Source organism: Poecilia reticulata, chromosome 7 (genome assembly GCF_904066995.2).
Source record: "Poecilia reticulata chromosome 7, P_reticulata-male-v2, whole genome shotgun sequence".
NCBI classification, from domain to species: domain Eukaryota; kingdom Metazoa; phylum Chordata; class Actinopteri; order Cyprinodontiformes; family Poeciliidae; genus Poecilia; species Poecilia reticulata.
Genome location: NC_088836.1, coordinates 22,561,094 through 22,579,148, shown reverse-complemented (window position 1 = coordinate 22,579,148; position 18,055 = coordinate 22,561,094). Strand labels below are relative to the sequence as shown.

General features: G+C 37.6%; 1 protein-coding gene across 1 annotated transcript; it reads left to right on the top strand.

Annotated features, from left to right (window-relative positions):
* The first annotated feature begins 1,289 nt into the window (after nt 1-1,289).
* syn2a (synapsin IIa) lies at nt 1,290-14,072 on the top strand. Its single transcript, XM_008414110.3, has 11 exons — nt 1,290-1,869; nt 8,187-8,244; nt 8,350-8,441; nt 8,592-8,748; nt 8,880-8,969; nt 9,072-9,134; nt 10,221-10,363; nt 10,448-10,522; nt 10,704-10,806; nt 11,190-11,336; nt 11,461-14,072. The coding sequence occupies exons 1-11, from the start codon at nt 1,529-1,531 to the stop codon at nt 11,593-11,595; spliced, it is 1,404 nt and encodes a 467-aa protein (XP_008412332.2). The 5' UTR covers nt 1,290-1,528; the 3' UTR covers nt 11,596-14,072.
* Nucleotides 14,073-18,055: the final 3,983 nt, after the last annotated feature.

The window sequence follows — 18,055 nt, the reverse complement described above, 5'->3', positions numbered from 1 at the left end:
CAGACTTCAATTTGCACTACTGTAAAACAACCAGTTGGTGTCCCTCTCACACACGGTAAGCTCAAAGCAACACCCTTTGGTATTCCTGGGGTCTGCAATACTTGCAAACTAAAGAGACCTCCCTACTTACCATCAAACCCAAAATATCTCAGCATTTATATGTTTATATATATATATATATATATATATATATATATATATATATATATATATATATATATATATATATATATATATATATATATATACTTTATATTTACAAAAGTGGTAGGAGATGCTTAAATTGCAATTGTAGGAGTAGAGTAGAGACTGAAAGATAAAAAAGAATAAAACCTTGAAACCACAGGAACTCACAGCATGTGTATGTAATAATAACAATTATAACATCACCGAAAAATATAAAGTACAAGTTAAAACAAGATGTATTCTGAGGCCATTGCAGCCCAAAGTAAAGTGCATCTAAAAACACCTGAATATGAACACCTTTGTCTTTTGCATAATTAACATAAATAAAGGCTTTAAAACAAGAGTTTGTGTGTAATTAAATTATGTTGACAGAGTCTATGTGCCTTTTTAGACTGACGATCACTCTCTTAAAATGAAAAACACAATGACAGGCAGGTGAAAATATTAATTTCAAACTATAAATATTTTACATGAATCTGAGTGATTAAAATGTAAGCAGTAAGAAAAGTATAAATATATTTATTGTTTTTCACATAACTGCTCCTTGTCAGAGACTAACTGTGTTGGCCTTTGCTTTTATTTGTTTTGATCTCTGGGCACCACAAGCTATTGATTAAGTTGATTCCTTCCCAACCATTTTCTGTACATCCATCCCTCTCATTCTACATTTCTCTTGCGCATGCATTCCGGTTTTGTGAATGCAAATATATTTACAACAAAGATGGTAGCTTTAGGGTTTGATAAACCACATACACCAGATTGTTTACTGGATGCATTTGTGCCTCAAGGGACTGCTGCTGACGTTTCCTCCCTTTCAGTGCTGCCCACAGGTCCAAACAGCCATTTTAGAATTTGTGGCTGACAGAAATGCTCTTCATAGACAGTGGGCAGAGAATCCTACCAAACATGGGTAGGAGGTGTAAAGCCATTGTGATGCATAACCCGGATACCCCTTGCACCTCCATTGGAAACCCCTCAATTTTTCATGCTGTGGTTCAGAAAAGGATGATGTCTGTAAAGCAGAAAATGGGGGAGGGGTAGGGAAATCAGGCATGCCACTGAGAGAGAGAGAGAAAGAGGAGAGAGGACGACGGGAGGAAGGCACAGTCGAGCATCATGTGCTATGCTTGAGGAAAGCACAGGGTGAGGGGATTGGCTGCTGGAAGCTGTAGCGTCACTGCCAGTGAGGGAGAGCTTGGAGGATGCTCTGCAAAGCTGGGAGGTACTACATTTGTTAGGAGTTTGTACGGAGACCCCAGCCTCCATCCGCTACACACTCACAGCCAGGAGAGCCCTGCAGGATAAATTTCCACACCCAGCTCTTGCAAACTCCTCTCTAGCCATGAATTACCTGCGCCGGCGCCTCTCGGACAGCACCTTCATCTCCAACCTGCCCAACGGCTACATGACAGACCTTCAGAGGCCTGACCCTGCTCAGCCTCCTCCACCTGCTTCCTCCACCCCTGCCAAGTCTCCAACAAGCGGGCCGACACCTCCAGCCGTTTCCCCTGCTCCTGAGAGGAAACCTCAGACGTCTCAGTCGACCAGCGCTGGCTTCTTCAGCTCCATCACAAATGTTGTAAAGCAGACAGCTGCCTCAGCAGGGCTCGTGGAGCAGACCCAAGTCACGACACCCAAGAAGTTTAAGATTCTGCTTGTGATCGATGAACCCCAGCAGGAGTGGTGAGACAATATGTTACTCATTTCTAATTAGTTTATTGTGAGCTATTTTTGTGAGCTATTGTTGCTCCATCCTTAGTGTCAGTTTTCTTTCTTTTTTTTATCTCTCTCTTGGGTATAACGTAGTTTTGTAAAGATTAGAAACTACTATAACAGCATCTCTGTCAAATGCACAGTAAATATTAACGGTTATTATCAATTGCTGGTGTTCAGTTGCTGCCAATAATTATTGAGCCAGAATATTCTGGTTTTGAGGAATGGTCCTGTAATGACATAACACCAAGATGGAGGATTCCACTTTCCCTCCTTCATCTATTTGTTTTCCCATTTTGTTGCATTTTTCTCTTTTCATGCATCATTTTCTGGTGTTAAATGTGGCATTTTAATGATGTCATTACTTTGTTACATGCTATACAGGTTAAAACTGCTGTGCCACAGGTTGTGCTGAACCTGATATGTAGTACCATTTTTGTTCCTCTTGTTCCCTTCAAAGCACTGCAGTGTTTCCCCTCAATCAATGGGGTTTCCCCCCCTGCTTACCGATTGCATGTCACATGACATGCATTGCACAATTATAGGAAATGCTAAATGCAAGACATTGGGACGCCTGATTTATTGGACAGAAACAGTGTAAAATACAATGAAGCAGAAAGAGCGTCAGATCGTTGTTGCATCAGTTTCCTGTGCAGACCTTCATGCCATTATATGAAGAAGCTGGGGGAACCTTAATTATTTCAGTCTAATGGTGTCCAGAGTCCAGGGGGATCTTGCTCAGAGATAGGATAAACAAACATCTTTGTCGGTGTGATGGACTCAAAATCAATAAAGTGAATATATTTCTTCTATTAGTGTGTAGTATGCAATTTTCATACATGGTAATTGAATCCTTCCATGAAGACTCATTTGTGTAGGGTCAGAGCGGATTTTTCCTCTTGAATGTGTGTGCTGGAGTATTTGCCACATTGCATGTAGTTTAATTTAGATTAAAAAATACAGAAGACTTACTGAGACATAAAGTTTGACACTAATCCTCAACCAATCACATTGCAGGAACTCAATGTGGTGAAGATGATTTGGTAAAGTTAAGATGGATCCTAAAAATGGGGGGGGGGGAGATTGAATGGACTTTGACCATTAAATGATGCTTTCTGCTGAGGTATTTGCATGCGCCAATCCCCTATATTCACAATTAGGGTCAGAAAAAGAGAAACTATACAGTGAGGGACAGTTGAGTAGACGAATAATGTCTTATATCAGAATTCAGATGAGAATAGGGAACATGATAGAAAGGCAGCAGTAGCTGATTGAATGCCAGATTTTGATTCAAATGGTTTGCAGCAGCTTGAAACCATACTGGGTGTCTCTCCTGTTAGCTAAAAACTAAAACCTGAGGGCATAATTCACATAGGCTTGCCAGGACAAGACCATAACAGATTGGAAAAAGCTTGTCTGTTTCTCTGAGTCTTGAATTCAGCTGCAACATTTAGATGCTGGTTTCGAAATTTGGCATAAGCAACATAAATAAATCCATCCTGCTCTGTATTCACAGTTTAAATCTGTGGTGGTGTAATTGTTTGGGATTATTTTCTTGGCATGCTTTGTGTCTCTTAGACCCTACTGAGCATTTTTTTTAAATGCCAGACCAGACCCTGAGTATTGTTGTTCACCATGTTTATCATCCCTTTTTGACCATAGTGTACCCATTTTCTGAAGACTACTTCAGCAGGATATTTATATTCCTGCTGGTAGACGAGTACACTAGTGGTGAGGAAATTATTACATGATGATGTAGGAAACATTCATCTGCAATAATTAGTTCAGACTCTTATCTGCAGGATGGATGTCAGTCATGTGTATTCATGAGTTCTACATTGCTTTTAAAAAAATGAAGTTATTTTTTGTGAAGAAGGAAGGCTCACATTGTGGTACTTGCGTCAGTATGCAAACTGATGTAGAGTATGTCAAGTGAGATCTCTGTGTGCCCTCGTTCTCACTGTTGGTTTTTATCCAGATCTGCTCTGAACCAGTTTCTGTGACCAGTTTGTTGCTCTGACATTGTTTTTGTTCTAATGCCGTCCACATTGTGCCACTTTCTGGTGCTCACAGCCCTTTATCTGTGCATCAAATGCGCAGTCACGTAGGAGATGTGCTAAAATAATTAATTTACAGGGCTTCCTCTGTCTGAGAGCTGCATCTATTTTTAATGTCAGCTCAGTAGCACTACGCGGGAGGTGTTTGACTTGGTTTGGCTTCTTTGGGTTGTTTTTACGAGACCTTTCACCCAGTGGTTCTGATTCAGAATGGCAGAAAAAACAATGTGTTGTTCCTACAGTGTTTAGATAATGTAACAAAACAGTTTGGAATAGTGTCATTTGAGTACGAAAAGAAAACACCAAATACAGCTTTAAAGGATTAACATTAGAAGATTTCTGATGCTTAAAAAGATAACCAGTTTAGTATTTTAGTGCTCCTGTTGGCAGGACTGAAAATGTTCTATATTGAGCTGTTGGCAAACCCTAGGAGGATGAAACGGCTCTAATTATTTTCTTATGGTTTTGGCAGGCTTCTCATGTTCTCAGTGATGTTGCACATCTTGAGTTTGAGATTTATGGCCGTTAACTCCCTATGCGACCAGCGGTGCTTTGACGTTTTTGTCTGTCCTGCCAGAAATCAAAACCAAAAGGACACTGCTTGCTTCCTATACTTTGAGAGAAAAGGGATATACAAGGTTCAGGAATTAAGGTATTATGAGTTAATGGGAACAATTGATTAAATTTGGTCAAATTGATAGAAACAGTAAATTGTTACTAATGTAGTTATGACAAATATTGAACATGCTGAAAATATTTGTTTAGGCAGGAAAAATTAAGAAAACATATGGAATTTCACTGAAGAAGTTACAGAGTTTGAATGGAAAAGGAAATAGGAACATTAAATAATATAGCAATGATTTAATAGTATTTCTTGAATTTATTCCTTTTAGGATTTTTTTTCCCAATAAGGTGCTTTTCTATGTTGTACTTTGTGGGTGAGACAACAACATGTGGTCTGTAGTTGATAAACACAGCACTAATAAGTAGATCAAGAGAGCTGGATCAGTCATTGGCTCATCCCCAGACACTTAGGGCCTCTATGAATAGGAAAAGGTCAAAAGGGAAAACCACCCACCACTCAATGTTTTTAAAGAACTAAGAACTGAACATAAAAAAATATTTTCGACTCCTGAATGTATATTCTAAAAAATAAATAAATAAATAAACTATTTTTGACGTAACCACCTGAAACTTGTAGTAAGATTTGTCATTTTTATTGACATCTTGTGTAATAATTTTGCAGCAAACGCTGGGCAAATGATAAAAATGTAAGATCGTACTGATGGCAGACTCAAAATAAGTTAGAAAATAGAAACTACCTAAATAGACGTGTCTTTAAACTGTGAGTTTGTTATGCAATACATTTTATATAAGCAAGGTTGAAGCATTCTGTCATCCAGCCAACATCTAATGCTTTAGATGAGGCTACCAGTCAGCCAGACAGGTTTGGATAGTTCCAGGAATACTGTGTTATAAATTACTCCTATGACAAGAGCAGCAGATGAAACACTGTGTTACTTATGAGACTAATGGCTGTGAAGCCCTGTCTTGCTCATTGCAATTCAATTTGCTGACATTTAAAGTATAGATATTGACAGATTCTTGTGATTTATCAAATGTTCTGATCTATAAATTTCACCTTTCTAACTGAATAATAGCAGAAATGTGCCCTGTACTGGGAGCTTAATCTTATGCAAACATAAGGGGGACGTGAGAGTGGAACAGGCAAAGTAATTAGACATTAAAATTCAGCAAGGTCTACTGCTTGCCTAGCTCTCGGGTGAATTATCTGAATGAAAGATTTTGCCACAGTACCGTATAAAAATATATAATCGAGAGAATTGTTTTTCTAGATTAATTCGGAGAAAAATGGAAAAGAGTAATTTATTGATTAACTTTTTTATATTGTCTCATTTCTTAAGATAACTGAGCTTGCTAAATGCATCTAACACCAGATGTTTGAATATTCCATATAAAACAGACACAAAACTCATTTTTCTCACCGTGTAGCATTAAGTTGGATTAAACTTTTTTAGTTGGATATGCAGTAATGTATTTATTGTATATCTATTCTGTGGCAAATCTAAAATTGAGAAGCTTGTGAAAAGATATCTAAAATGTTTGATCCAAGTTGTCCTCTTTGTAAGGCTATTCTACCAAACACTAAAGAAATGTACAGTATATAAACTTCTAAATCTAAAACTTAAAAAATGCTCCAATTATTCTGGAATTAGAAAACAAATACATTTGGTAAACCTAAGTAACCTAAAACAGGCTTATTCTGACTTAATATCAGACACTGAGGGAAAAATGCTATTTGTCTTTTTATACCATCAGTATTAATATGTTTCAAATGCGGAGTAACATTAACAGCTTAAATCAAAGTCCATCTAAAATTGGAGGACGTTGCTCCTGTGGGGAAGCTGATAAACCTTTCTGCATATTAATCCATACACTAAAGGATCGTTGAATGTGCTACCTCTGATTTGTATGCTGTTAGTTGTCTTTTGCTCAGCGATACTGAAATGAAAAAATAAAAAATCACCATATGCTACACCGTCTTACTCAGCCTCATGCTGGGAAAGATTACTATTTAGATAGCAGGGTGGAAATCATATGCTTGTTTTCTTTGTGGCCCTTTTCTGGTCGCTGCTCATGTTTTTCTCACTGTATTTTGAATTACAAGCGTTGATGCTTTTCAGCTTTTCATGTGCGGGAGCTGTAATTCATATTTTAATACCTATTTTCCTTCCCATGCTCTAATTAGGCTGTGACAGAATTATTCAGTTGTTTTCCCTTGATAAACAAACAGCAGCAGGAAATGTGGCAGAAGAGCGACATAGACTAACAAGAAAAAGGATGGAAGAGATTTTAAAGTATGTTGAAAAAATCTGTAAAGACAGCATTGCAAACTATGTATGTTTATCAGATTTCTTCTGGGCTGAGCTGTCATCACTCACAGTACAAAATGTACCACTGCAGTATATGCTGTTAGTTTAAGGGCTGAGCTGTAGAAAAAACATGCCAAAATAAAAGATTCTCCATGGCAACTCGAGGAAATTCAAGGGAAAGACCGTTTTGTAGAAAACTCCTTATTTGGTTACATGTCGGCCATTTCTTTGGTCAAAACAGATGTTGTTAGGTTTTCTCTCTGCATGTTAATTTGTCACAACAGTTTGCTTGCCAATGAAATGCAGTGAAATTCATTGGAACTGATATGCTTTCAAAGGTGACGTACATATGTTAAAATAAATCAAATTCTATCGTTACTGAACAATCTCTTAAATTCACAAGCGATAAATTATGAGTGAGGCAAAGTTCAATAATTTTCTGGCATCTCAAGCTCAGACAAAATGTCACATGTTTTATTTGTATAAGCCTGATTTAACTTTTACATGTTTAGAATGTGAAAACCACAAACTTATGAGATTAAAGCCCGTTCATAGGTCTGAATGTCCCTGTCAAAGTCGAGACCAAAATCCAATTGAGAGTCTGTGACAATGCTTGAAAAGTGAACCTGAACCATGTTAAAGTGTTCTGTAGAGACATACTCCAAAGGGGTTGTAGCTGTATTTGCAGCGAAGGGTTGTTCTTGCATAGCGTTGATTCTGGGAGGCTGCTGCAATATTCAGACTTTTTCATATTAAATTCCTTTCACAGTTCAGTTGTTCTTCATTTTGTGTTGTTTGATCACATAGGTGCTAAACTTCAGGGCCGGTGAGACATCACTTTTCTTAAATACATCTGAAAATATCATTTGGCTATGAGCAAGGTTCTGTAGAACTCTACTGAATGCCGAGTTTTGCAAGTTGACTGATTCAAGAATGTTGTAGATATAAAAGTTGCAAGACACTGGTATTCAAGGACTGGAGTTTTAAAATGATGATAAATTATGTGGTGTAAGAGCTGACATATTGTGAAAAAGACTACGTATGAAAGTTCCTGTTTTCAAGTGTTTTTTTAGTAAATTTGTGTTTAGTGGTTGTCAGAATGAAGTGAGAAAGTGTGAGCATTTCTGTTTCAGCAGTTTGAGAAAAGCACAGAAGGGAGGCTTTTTTTTTCTTTGGTTCACTCAGCAGATTGCCATTTATTCAGCAATGACTCACTTTTCTGCTTGTTGCAAAGTCAACATAATTCGAGTGATATGTTCACACTGGAGATGGCATTTACTGGACACCTGTAGTTCTGTTGTTTAATAAAAAAAAAATGCTTTTTCTTCTCCACCAGGGCGAAATTATTGAAAGGAAAGAAGGTTCACGGGGATTATGATATCAAAGTGGAACAGGTACGTTTAATGAAGACACTTAGATCCATTTCATGTGCTTATGCAACAAAAAGAGGATTACATTTTTTTTCCCTGTGCTATGGTTCTCCCCTTTTCTGCGTTTAGGCTGAATTCAGTGAGATGAACGTTGTTGCCCATGCCAGCGGTACATGCAGCGTGAACATGCAAGTCCTCAGAAATGGCACCAAGGTTGTCAGGTCAGACAGACAAACTCCAAATGAATCTAGTGTGCAAGTGAAACTCTTTGTTTTGACTATTCTGTGTCCACCCACAGACTGACTCATCCACATTGCTGTTATTCCTTGGCACAGCTTTGTTTACATTTCTATTGCTACTCCATTCTCCAGGTCCTTCAAGCCAGACTTTGTTCTCATTCGCCAGCATGCCTTCAGTATGACCCAGAATGAAGATTTTCGCAACCTGATCATCGGTCTGCAGTACGGGGGTGTTCCAAGCATTAACTCCCTGGAATCCATCTATAACCTCTGCGACAAGCCGTGGGCAGTAAGTGCTGAAGCGACGTAGTGGAGTTAAAAATCTATCCTGTATTTTTTGCATTTTTTTTTTTTAAGATTTTAAAAATTTTCCTTTCCTAATTTTTTTTCTCCAAATTAATCACTTGTGTGCACATCCAGTTTGCTCAGCTAATCAACACCTACAGGAAGTTGGGACCTGAGAAGTTCCCCCTCATTGAACAGACCTTTTATCCCAACTATAAGGAGATGGTGAGCATCCTATTAGATGCAAACTTGTTTTACTTGTGACAGTGATATAACAATACAAAACTTCAACAATTAATTAAACAAGTAAATGTCTTTCTTAATTAGGTGAGCATGCCGTCATTTCCTGTTGTTGTAAAGATTGGACACGCTCACTCTGGGATGGGAAAGGTATAGTGATGTGTCACTTGTTTTCGCTTTAATGCTTGTACACATACGTTGCCTTGCAAAAGTATTCATATGTGCTGAACTTATTTGGAACAGTCAATCCAACCACAATACTTATAAATGTATTTTATAAGTATTTGTTTTTCAAAATTGTAACTGTGACTTAGTTTTCAGCCCTCCTAAGTCAGTACTTGGTATAACCACCTTTCATCGAAGTTACAGATCTCATTGTTTTGGTATCGCTCTTAGCTTTTCAGATCTGACTAAATCATTCTAACACATAAATGTGGTTTGCTCTGAAGCAGCAGTGCCCAGTCCTCAAGAGCTATTCTGCAACTTTTAGGTTCATTCCTAAAAGTTATATTCCCTCTTCAATGCACCTGAATGAAATGAATGGCTCGTTGCCATGCCTACCAATCTGAAGGTCATGCCGGTAAGGGAATTCCTCCATTTGTGTCAGTTGTGTTGGCGAATGGACGCACTTTAAAGTTGCAGAATAGTATCTCCAGAGGACTATAATTTAATAATCTTGGATCTAAAGGACTCCTTTGGAGTTCTATCAGTAAGTTTAGTCTCATCCTGCTGAAAGGTGAACTTCTACCCCAGCCTCAAGTCTTTTTTACGTTCCCACAGGTTTTCCTTTATGTTTCCCCCAGTTTTTACCTCCCTCCATCTTCCACATATCAGTTTTTCACCATCTTCGGTGACCGTGCAGCAAGCAGTATGGTGCTACCACTAACATGTTTTGCATGTGGGCCAAAAGGTTCAGTTTTGATTTCATCTGTCCAGACTCATCATGCTGTGCGCCCCACATGGCTTGACACAAACTACAAACTGGACTTCCTATGACTTTCTATAAGATTGGCTTTCTTCTTGCCACCCTTCCTTAGAGGTCAGGTTTGAGGAGTGACAATCAGTCCTGCAAACAGGTTTTCCAAACAGAGCAGTGGATTTCTGCAGATCAAGCCCGAGTATGACTACTTTTGCAAGGCACTGCACTTGCTTTTTTATTTCATGTGAATATAGAAAGATCACAGGATCACCTTATTGCATATGACATCTTTTTTACTTGACATTTTGTGTGCACAGGTGAAAGTAGACAACCACAGTAAGTTCCAGGACATAGCCAGTGTCGTGGCTCTCACTCAGACCTACACCACCACAGAGCCTCTCATTGACTCCAAGTATGACATCAGAATCCAGAAGATTGGTACTGACTACAAAGCTTACATGTAGGTATAACTAAACTGCTGTTACTCCTCATCAAACCGAACAAAACTAATCCTTGTTTTTTATTTGCATTGTACATTCATCAGGAGGACATCTATATCTGGAAACTGGAAGACAAACACAGGCTCTGCAATGCTTGAGCAGGTCGCCATGACTGACAGGTAATTTATTCCTATTATTGTATTGAATATTAAAGCTGAATTATGTCATAAAATGTGCTTAGTTTCTATAATTTAAAAAAAATATTCTTTTAAATGTCTGACAATCTCTTCTGCTGATAATCAGAGGACATTGTGTGATTTTTCTCCCAGTGCTTCTGAGTCATATTTTGATCATTTTTAGGTACAAGCTATGGGTGGACACCTGCTGTGAGATCTTTGGGGGTTTGGAGATTTGTGCAGTTAAAGCTATCCATGGGAAAGATGGCAAAGATTATGTCACAGAGGTAAAACTCTGACGTAAATAGATATTAAATCGACACCTGAAACTTCCAAATGGATTATTCTTTCGGAAGACACTTAACTGTTTAGTTAAATAAATATAGTCCCATTAAAACCTCCAACTATTGTGTGCTCAAAATTCCTTTTAATTAAACTGGTTGATTTCATGACACAGACTGAAATGTACATATGTAATTGGTCCCTGTAAAAAAGGCTTTGTACCAGTGATGAGCATATGTAAACTTCTGAGTAGAACTATATGCAGCCCGGGATCTTCTTGCAAAATTTTTTGAATAATAAATAAGTGTGTTATTCAATTCTGCCATTTACTGCTTCAATAATTGCATCGCATTGTTCTGTGATATTCCTCTGCCATAACCATCTCCAGGTGGTTGGTTCCTCCATGCCGCTGGTTGGAGAACACCAGGCTGAAGACCGGCAGCTCATTGCTGATTTGGTGTTGGCAAAAATGAACCAGTTAGCTGAGAGAGAAGCTAATGCTCCTCAGAGACCTACAACCATACAACCATCCCAGGTATGAAAATACACTGAATAGAGCTTTTATTTATTTTTTTTCTGTTCTTGAGCGAATCACCTTTAAGTGATCTGCTGATATTAATGCATCTTTTTTTTATTTTGTATTTTTAAACATGATGCAGGGAACTGGCCAGAAAGGAGAGATTACTGGCGAACTGACTAAGAACGGTGCTGGGCGTCCACCTCAAGGTTGCCTGCAGTACATTCTCGACTGTAACGGCGTTGCAGTGGGTCCAAAACCAGTCCAGGCCAACTGAGACCTGCAGAGGGAAATGTTCTCTCAGCGTCCGGATGGATGGCGGTGTGGCCCCCTAGCTGTGCAAACGTGTTGGTGAATGCTGGCAGCTAGAATCGGATCTGGTTGGTGTGAGCTCTCGGTACAGCTGCAAGCTGGCCTGGACTGTGTTTTTTCTTAACTCTATGCAGTGTCAACATGTACTGTCTACCTGTCCACCTGTTGGTTTGTGTGCTTGTATAGGCCACTTGTGTTTCAGCAGCCGTGTGTTTTCTTATTTTCTTTGAGCCTGTTGTTGTTAATATAAAATGAAAATTGTGCCTACACTGAGTTCAGTGCTGCTCTGTGCTAACTTTCTAACCCGGCTATGAAGCTTTCGTTTCCCCCTAACACTGTGTCTTCGGTTTATTTTACATAATTTGGTGTGTCCCTCTAGTTATTATTCAAACTGTGGGTAACCATGGAGTTTGAACTTGTATATCTTAATATGTATAAGATAAATGTGTGTGTATGGTTGTAGTTGTGAATATTTTTGTATTTATACTGATAGATATTTATTTTTATTTGTTTGCATGATTGACACAAAGACAGGTGCAAGTCTTAAACGTCTGATGATGTGGGATGTTTATCTAACATGGCTGTTAAATCGCTGTGTACAACTAAGCTGTGTTTCCTGTGATTCTACATTGTGAATGTGTATGTAACAACAGATACATATTAAGAGATTCATGCAGTATTTTTATTTTATTCAAATCAATATTTCCGCATAGAGTACTGTCCCTAGAAATTAGATTATTTAGAGTGGTAGAATATAACCACGTAATGAAAACTAAAGGACTATTGAAGATTTTATAATGTAGAAAGATTCTAAACACAGAACTTCACTTTAATTGTAGAATTTTGAACCAAAGAATATAGTATTTAGTGTTAGTCTTTGCACTCCAGAAACTGACAGTGTAAATAAGAATAAGAGGACTGTTAATCCTGCTTGTGGGCAGTGCAGATTAACAGACTAACGACGGAATAAGCTGGTAGTTATCCTTTCTAAACTCCTTGCTTCAGATCTGATTAAGTATCAAGTTCTGTTTCTGTTGTTTGGAGGCAAAAATTATTTCTGATAATCAAAATTGTGTGTTATGTGTGAATATTCATTCGAAAAATGTTAAATATAAAGTCTAGCTTGTACCGTTCACTTTATAGAAGCTTTTGAGGAGGCCTTTTTATTGCAGTAGTCGTTGTTTTGAGGTCTAGTGTCGCCTTATCTGGCACTGCTGTGCTCAGATTACTGCCATTGCTGGGAGTTGATGGAAAGTGCAATATGAAATCGTATTTGTTTCGATTCAGTAATATGCTTACAGGTGCATCTCAGTATGTTAGAATATTGTCAGAAATTACTTTTTTTTTATTATTATTTGATTCAAAACACAAACTCACATATTATCAATGCATACTTCATTCACTCTAATTTTCATGGCTTACAAGTAGCGAAGGAATCTACTCCAAAAAAATATATAAAATATAACCTGATATGCTACTTTACAGCCTACAGGATCATGGTGGAGATGGCTGAAATGTCCAGTAACCCACAAATGATCATTGTTAAATAAGTTGTCTTTTCAAAGACCGCTAAATACCAACATATTGAAGGAAAGTTGAGTGGAAGGAAAACATTTGGTGCAAGCAAAAATGATAACTGGAGCCATAGAGTTTGTTGAGAAGGTCATTTGGTGGAAACTCACAAGGTGAAGTCTACAGGTGGAGTCAGTGATTCAAGAACAAACACCTGTAGATAAATCAGAAGTAAAATGTTTCTGGGGATAAAATGTATATATATAATACTGCACCGTTGGAATGAATTACTGAATAAATTAGAATATAGATAATATTTCAAATTATTGAGATACAAATGTATACATAAAATCAGATCTTCCATTTAAATATTTTTCAAAAAGCGATAATCGCCCACGCCCTGAATAGTTCTTTTTACCGAGTGGCTTTTTGTTCTGCTGTCTTTATGTGGTGTTGTCCAGTGGTTTACTTCAGAAGGCCATCTCATTTATCCAATATCCTAAATGATGAAAAACAACCAAACTGTAAAAAAAAACAAAAAACAATCTTTTCAGCAAGCTTTGCGTGCAGTTCTTTTTCTAAGGTGTGATAAGTGCCATTGTTTTATCTGTGAGTGTATCCCTGTAGAAAGCCATGCCTGAGGCTTTATGGACGTGTTGTTCCGTTTATTAGGAAATATGCCATGACATTGACCAGCGGAGAGACACAAGTCGGTGACGGCTACGTTGTTTGGCCTCAGTTTGGGAACTGGATACATCTGAGTTTTGTCATTTGGCCTTCGTGCTGAGGTGATACTTCTGGCTGCAGATTGAAACTGGAACTGAGGCAGCAACTTTGAGAAGCAGTGTGAAGCTGTCAAAACCCGGATCTGGAAAAAACAATAATGTGTGGACTCTTTATGTCACTGGCAATAAAGCTTCCTTTGCAATAGCTGCTTTGTGTCTTGATGTGTGCTGTCATGTTTTTTTGCAAAGGTAACATTTAGACTAATATATCTACATTTATTTGCACATTTGATGAAGATTTGTGAAAAGCCTTAAAATAAATGTATCTCCAATTGCAGTTGCATACCATAAAAATCAAACTTTATTTCAAGTACTTTTATTCAGAAAAAAATCCATGTTAAAAAATGTTTTCAACAAAATCACCAATGAGATGCTTATTTCTTCAACATTTTACTTTTACTGCATTACCAAGCTGTGAAAAAGTACTTGTCGTATATTTCTACCATTTTTATTTTTTATACCATCTTTCTCATCAAACACATTTTAATTCCAAACATAGATAATACAAATCAATACAAAAACAACTTTAAAATGAGGATTGCAGCTCTCTTATTCCTATATGTTAACATCAGTGATTTGGACTTAATAACAACAAAAACACAGCAAAGGAAAAGAAAATGGAAAAAAAAGGCATCTATGGCATTTTACTCTTGCACAATCCTCTATATGATCCCCAAAACATTTGGAAAAATATTCTGTGGAGAAAAAGGTGGAACATTTTTTAAAAAGTGTTCACCCTGTTACATCCAGTGTCCAACTCGTTCTACTTTCAAATGTCCTCAGCAGAACAGATTTTTCAATAAAGTGAATTCCTTGTTCCAGTCAGTCTCATTTCCAACATGACACTTCATGTCCGCCCAAGTCTGTCAAAGAAATGAGGGTGACCTAAATACAGACAACAAGGAATCAGCATGGAGGGAAGCACATCAAAACAATCACAGCTGAAGACTTAATACAGCAGGTAATTAATCCTAGGATAAAATCACTTTATCAAACTGAATATTCAGTAACTGATTATTTCTCATATGCACTGATTCACTAACAGTTCAGCTTTCACTTCTTTCTCAGCATAGTTCAGTCCCTGAACTCACAGTGTCATTATTCCTCAATAAGACAGAGCCCTATGTAGCTTTTATGGTTTCCTGAGGTTCTAACAGAAAAGAAAAAAACCCCCCAAAAAACAGGCAATATTAGCAATAATGCTGATAGGTATAATACTGAAGAAGTGTGAGTTTTCCTCTTGAAATCTGAACCAAAATTAAGATATTTAACTATTTCAAACCCTCAATTTAGGAGAGCTAAAACAAACTCCCAGGCCGGATTCTTCATTGTAAGTCTTTAGCTAACTTGAACCAAGGGAAAAAAATGTCTTACAGAAAAATAAACTGATTTTGAAACGCATAAAGTAGAACTTTAGGATCTAAAGTTACAAGACATGTCCACAGAAGTTTGATAGCACTGCAGATGCCTGCGTGGGACATAACACTGCAGATAATTCAATGGTGCTACAGCTGCTCTCAAAAAGCTGCCATGTTTATCTCATAAAATGTCAGCAGTCTTTCAGCAAACATCAGCAAGCTACTCCCAACAGATACAATCTGTTCTGCAAGAGGCATTTGTCAAACATCCAGATGGTACTGATGTTTTTTTTCCCCTCTCCATCTTAACAAGCTGACTGACCCGACCCAACGCCTGTAAGAGGTACAGAGGAGCTCCGAGCAAAGTCAGTGTTGGGTTTTGAAGTTCCAGCTGAAAGGCTTCCGTCTAGACTCCTCCCAGCTGTCTGCCAAGCTGCTGCTCTACATGAAACAAGCCGTGCCCTATGGGGGGGACACACAGTGCTGACCATCTGCTGAAGAGCACAGCACAAGACGAGCACTTGAATCCTATAATGAAGCTAAATAACAAAGAGACTCTCTGATAAATATTTTTAAATGTCATGAGAAGCATCCCATCATAGCAAAACCCGATCAGAGTTTTCATTTCACTATTACCTACAGTTGTAACACACAGGTAAAATAACACTAAATGTAGCAGTAGAAATTTTTACAATTCACCACGTTTTATCATTTGAGACTACTTTAGATCTGATTATTTATTACTAATAAATATGCAATCCAGTGGCACCTTCTGCATGAATAGTGCCATAGGTGCAGCATGTTTGCAATTAATATCTGAAATGATCAGAGATCCTGCAAGGGAATAAAATGTCGTCCACCACAGATGCAACTTCAAATAATAGACAGATTCCCACGACTCACCATTAATTACAATCTTTAATTCTCTGATATTTCTGGCTGAAAATCCAAAGAAAAAATTCCTATATTTTCAGTTTAATATACCATGTGTGATCATCTCATAGCTGCAACTCATTCAGTGAAAAGCTGGAAAGGAAAAAAAGAAAAAAGTAACAAAACATAGGTGTTAATCAATTTACTGAAAAGTTGACATCCATTAACATGACTTCTGCAGTGCCATGTCACTAGAGAACAAAATGAGAAAAAAAATCCAGGAGAATTTCTGAATTTTTGTTGCCATTTGGTGGAGTATAAGTCAAGAGGTGTGCAGCATTTTGGTTACTATGGCAACTTACTGAATCCCACCACAGATCAGCATCTCCTGAGCTCCCTGTAGAAATTATTCAACATCTGTCACGGCAATCAACAGTTTTTTTTTTTTCCATTTTGTACCGTACATGTGTAGGTTTCTGATACAGCATCCTGGACAGAGATGAGATCTTCTACTGTAGAATCATGACTAAAGTATTTAACCATGCATATGACTGACAGCTTTTATTATTAGCGACCAAATAAGAACTGGAGGACTTTAGACATAAGTTATCTTGGGATTCTGCACAGTGTTTGTCATGTCACATTTGTTTCAAGAGTCTTTTTCTTTCCCGCAGAGTCTGATTTGCCCGAAGGGAACGCTGCTGTCCAGTCCGGTCCACTGAGTCATGCATTTGCTGTCTGGACATAAAAACTCACTCACACACTCACTACTGTGAGAAGCAACATAATTCATGCTGATCATGTTTTAAAAAGAACATTTGCTCTGATATTGTTCTCAAACAAAACATATGCCTTGAAAAAGTCTAATTGTGAAGTGGAAGGACAAGTGGTTTAACACGTAATTAGAAGAGAGTGATGTGCTTTGATTTTCACTCCCTAAATAAAATCCAGAGTGACTCAGAAGTGTTTTTCTTATCAATTATAGATCTGCAGTTATTTGGATAATATCTCTCTCTCTCAAAAAAAGAAAAGTTTTTATTAATTAAAAGAAAGTTAAAATTTGTTTACATCAATACACTCAATCCAATTGTAGCTTTTGGCAGTATGTGAAAATCTACATTCACAGACTCTCCATCTAATCTGACTCAGGTCGAGGGGGAACAATTTGTCTCTGGATGTGCAAACTTCATAAAAAAAAAAACACTCCGAAGTATTTGCATATGTAGTGGGTGAAAGTTTTCACTCCATCATGTATCGACTTGGAAGTTAAATACAAACGCACGTCACATTTTCAGATGTTTGCTTTTGTATGTATAATTTTCCATCCACTTTCCAATTAAGCAATATTTTATGTTCAAAATCTACAAACTCCTAAAAAAAAAAAACCTCAAAGCTTGAGCTTATTTTATGAGAGTTATGTTATTACTTCAATGAAACAAAAATTATTTCATTACAAATTGAATATTTCTGGAAGTTGTGACCGACTGCAAAAAGTGCAAAGCAAAACATATTTTAGTTGCTTTTATTTCATAGGAATCGAAAATGCCAATAAATGCAGTTTGTGTTAAAATGATTAGTTCTTTCACATCTTTTCAGTGTTTTGTTTTGTTTTGTTTTGTTTTAGTATGGGATCACATAGCAGCAATAACAATAGCAAAAAAATACTTTTAAGGTTTTATAAACTTTTACCAGAGGTACCAGTAAACATTTTGGCTACATGTAGATTCTTCAAAAATGGTGTCAGCACCAACACTAGATGGTGCCGTTGCTCGACACAGAACTAGGCCACTGAGCTCAGCAGGATGCAGAAATGGGGCAGATAAATCCACATGATGCCGTCGTAAAGCCTTTGCTCTTATTTTGCTGAAACACGTTATTTGGACTTCTTCACCCGTGT

What these genes read in the sequence shown, in the direction of transcription:
- syn2a (XM_008414110.3), top strand. Translation starts at nt 1,529, where the DNA reads ATGAATTACCTGCGCCGGCGCCTCTCGGACAGCACCTTCATCTCCAAC. An exon ending in ACTGACTACAAAGCTTACAT is followed by an intron (nt 10,364 to 10,447) that starts GTAGGTATAACT and finishes TACATTCATCAG; the next exon opens with GAGGACATCTATATCTGGAA. An exon ending in GCAAAGATTATGTCACAGAG is followed by an intron (nt 10,807 to 11,189) that starts GTAAAACTCTGA and finishes AACCATCTCCAG; the next exon opens with GTGGTTGGTTCCTCCATGCC.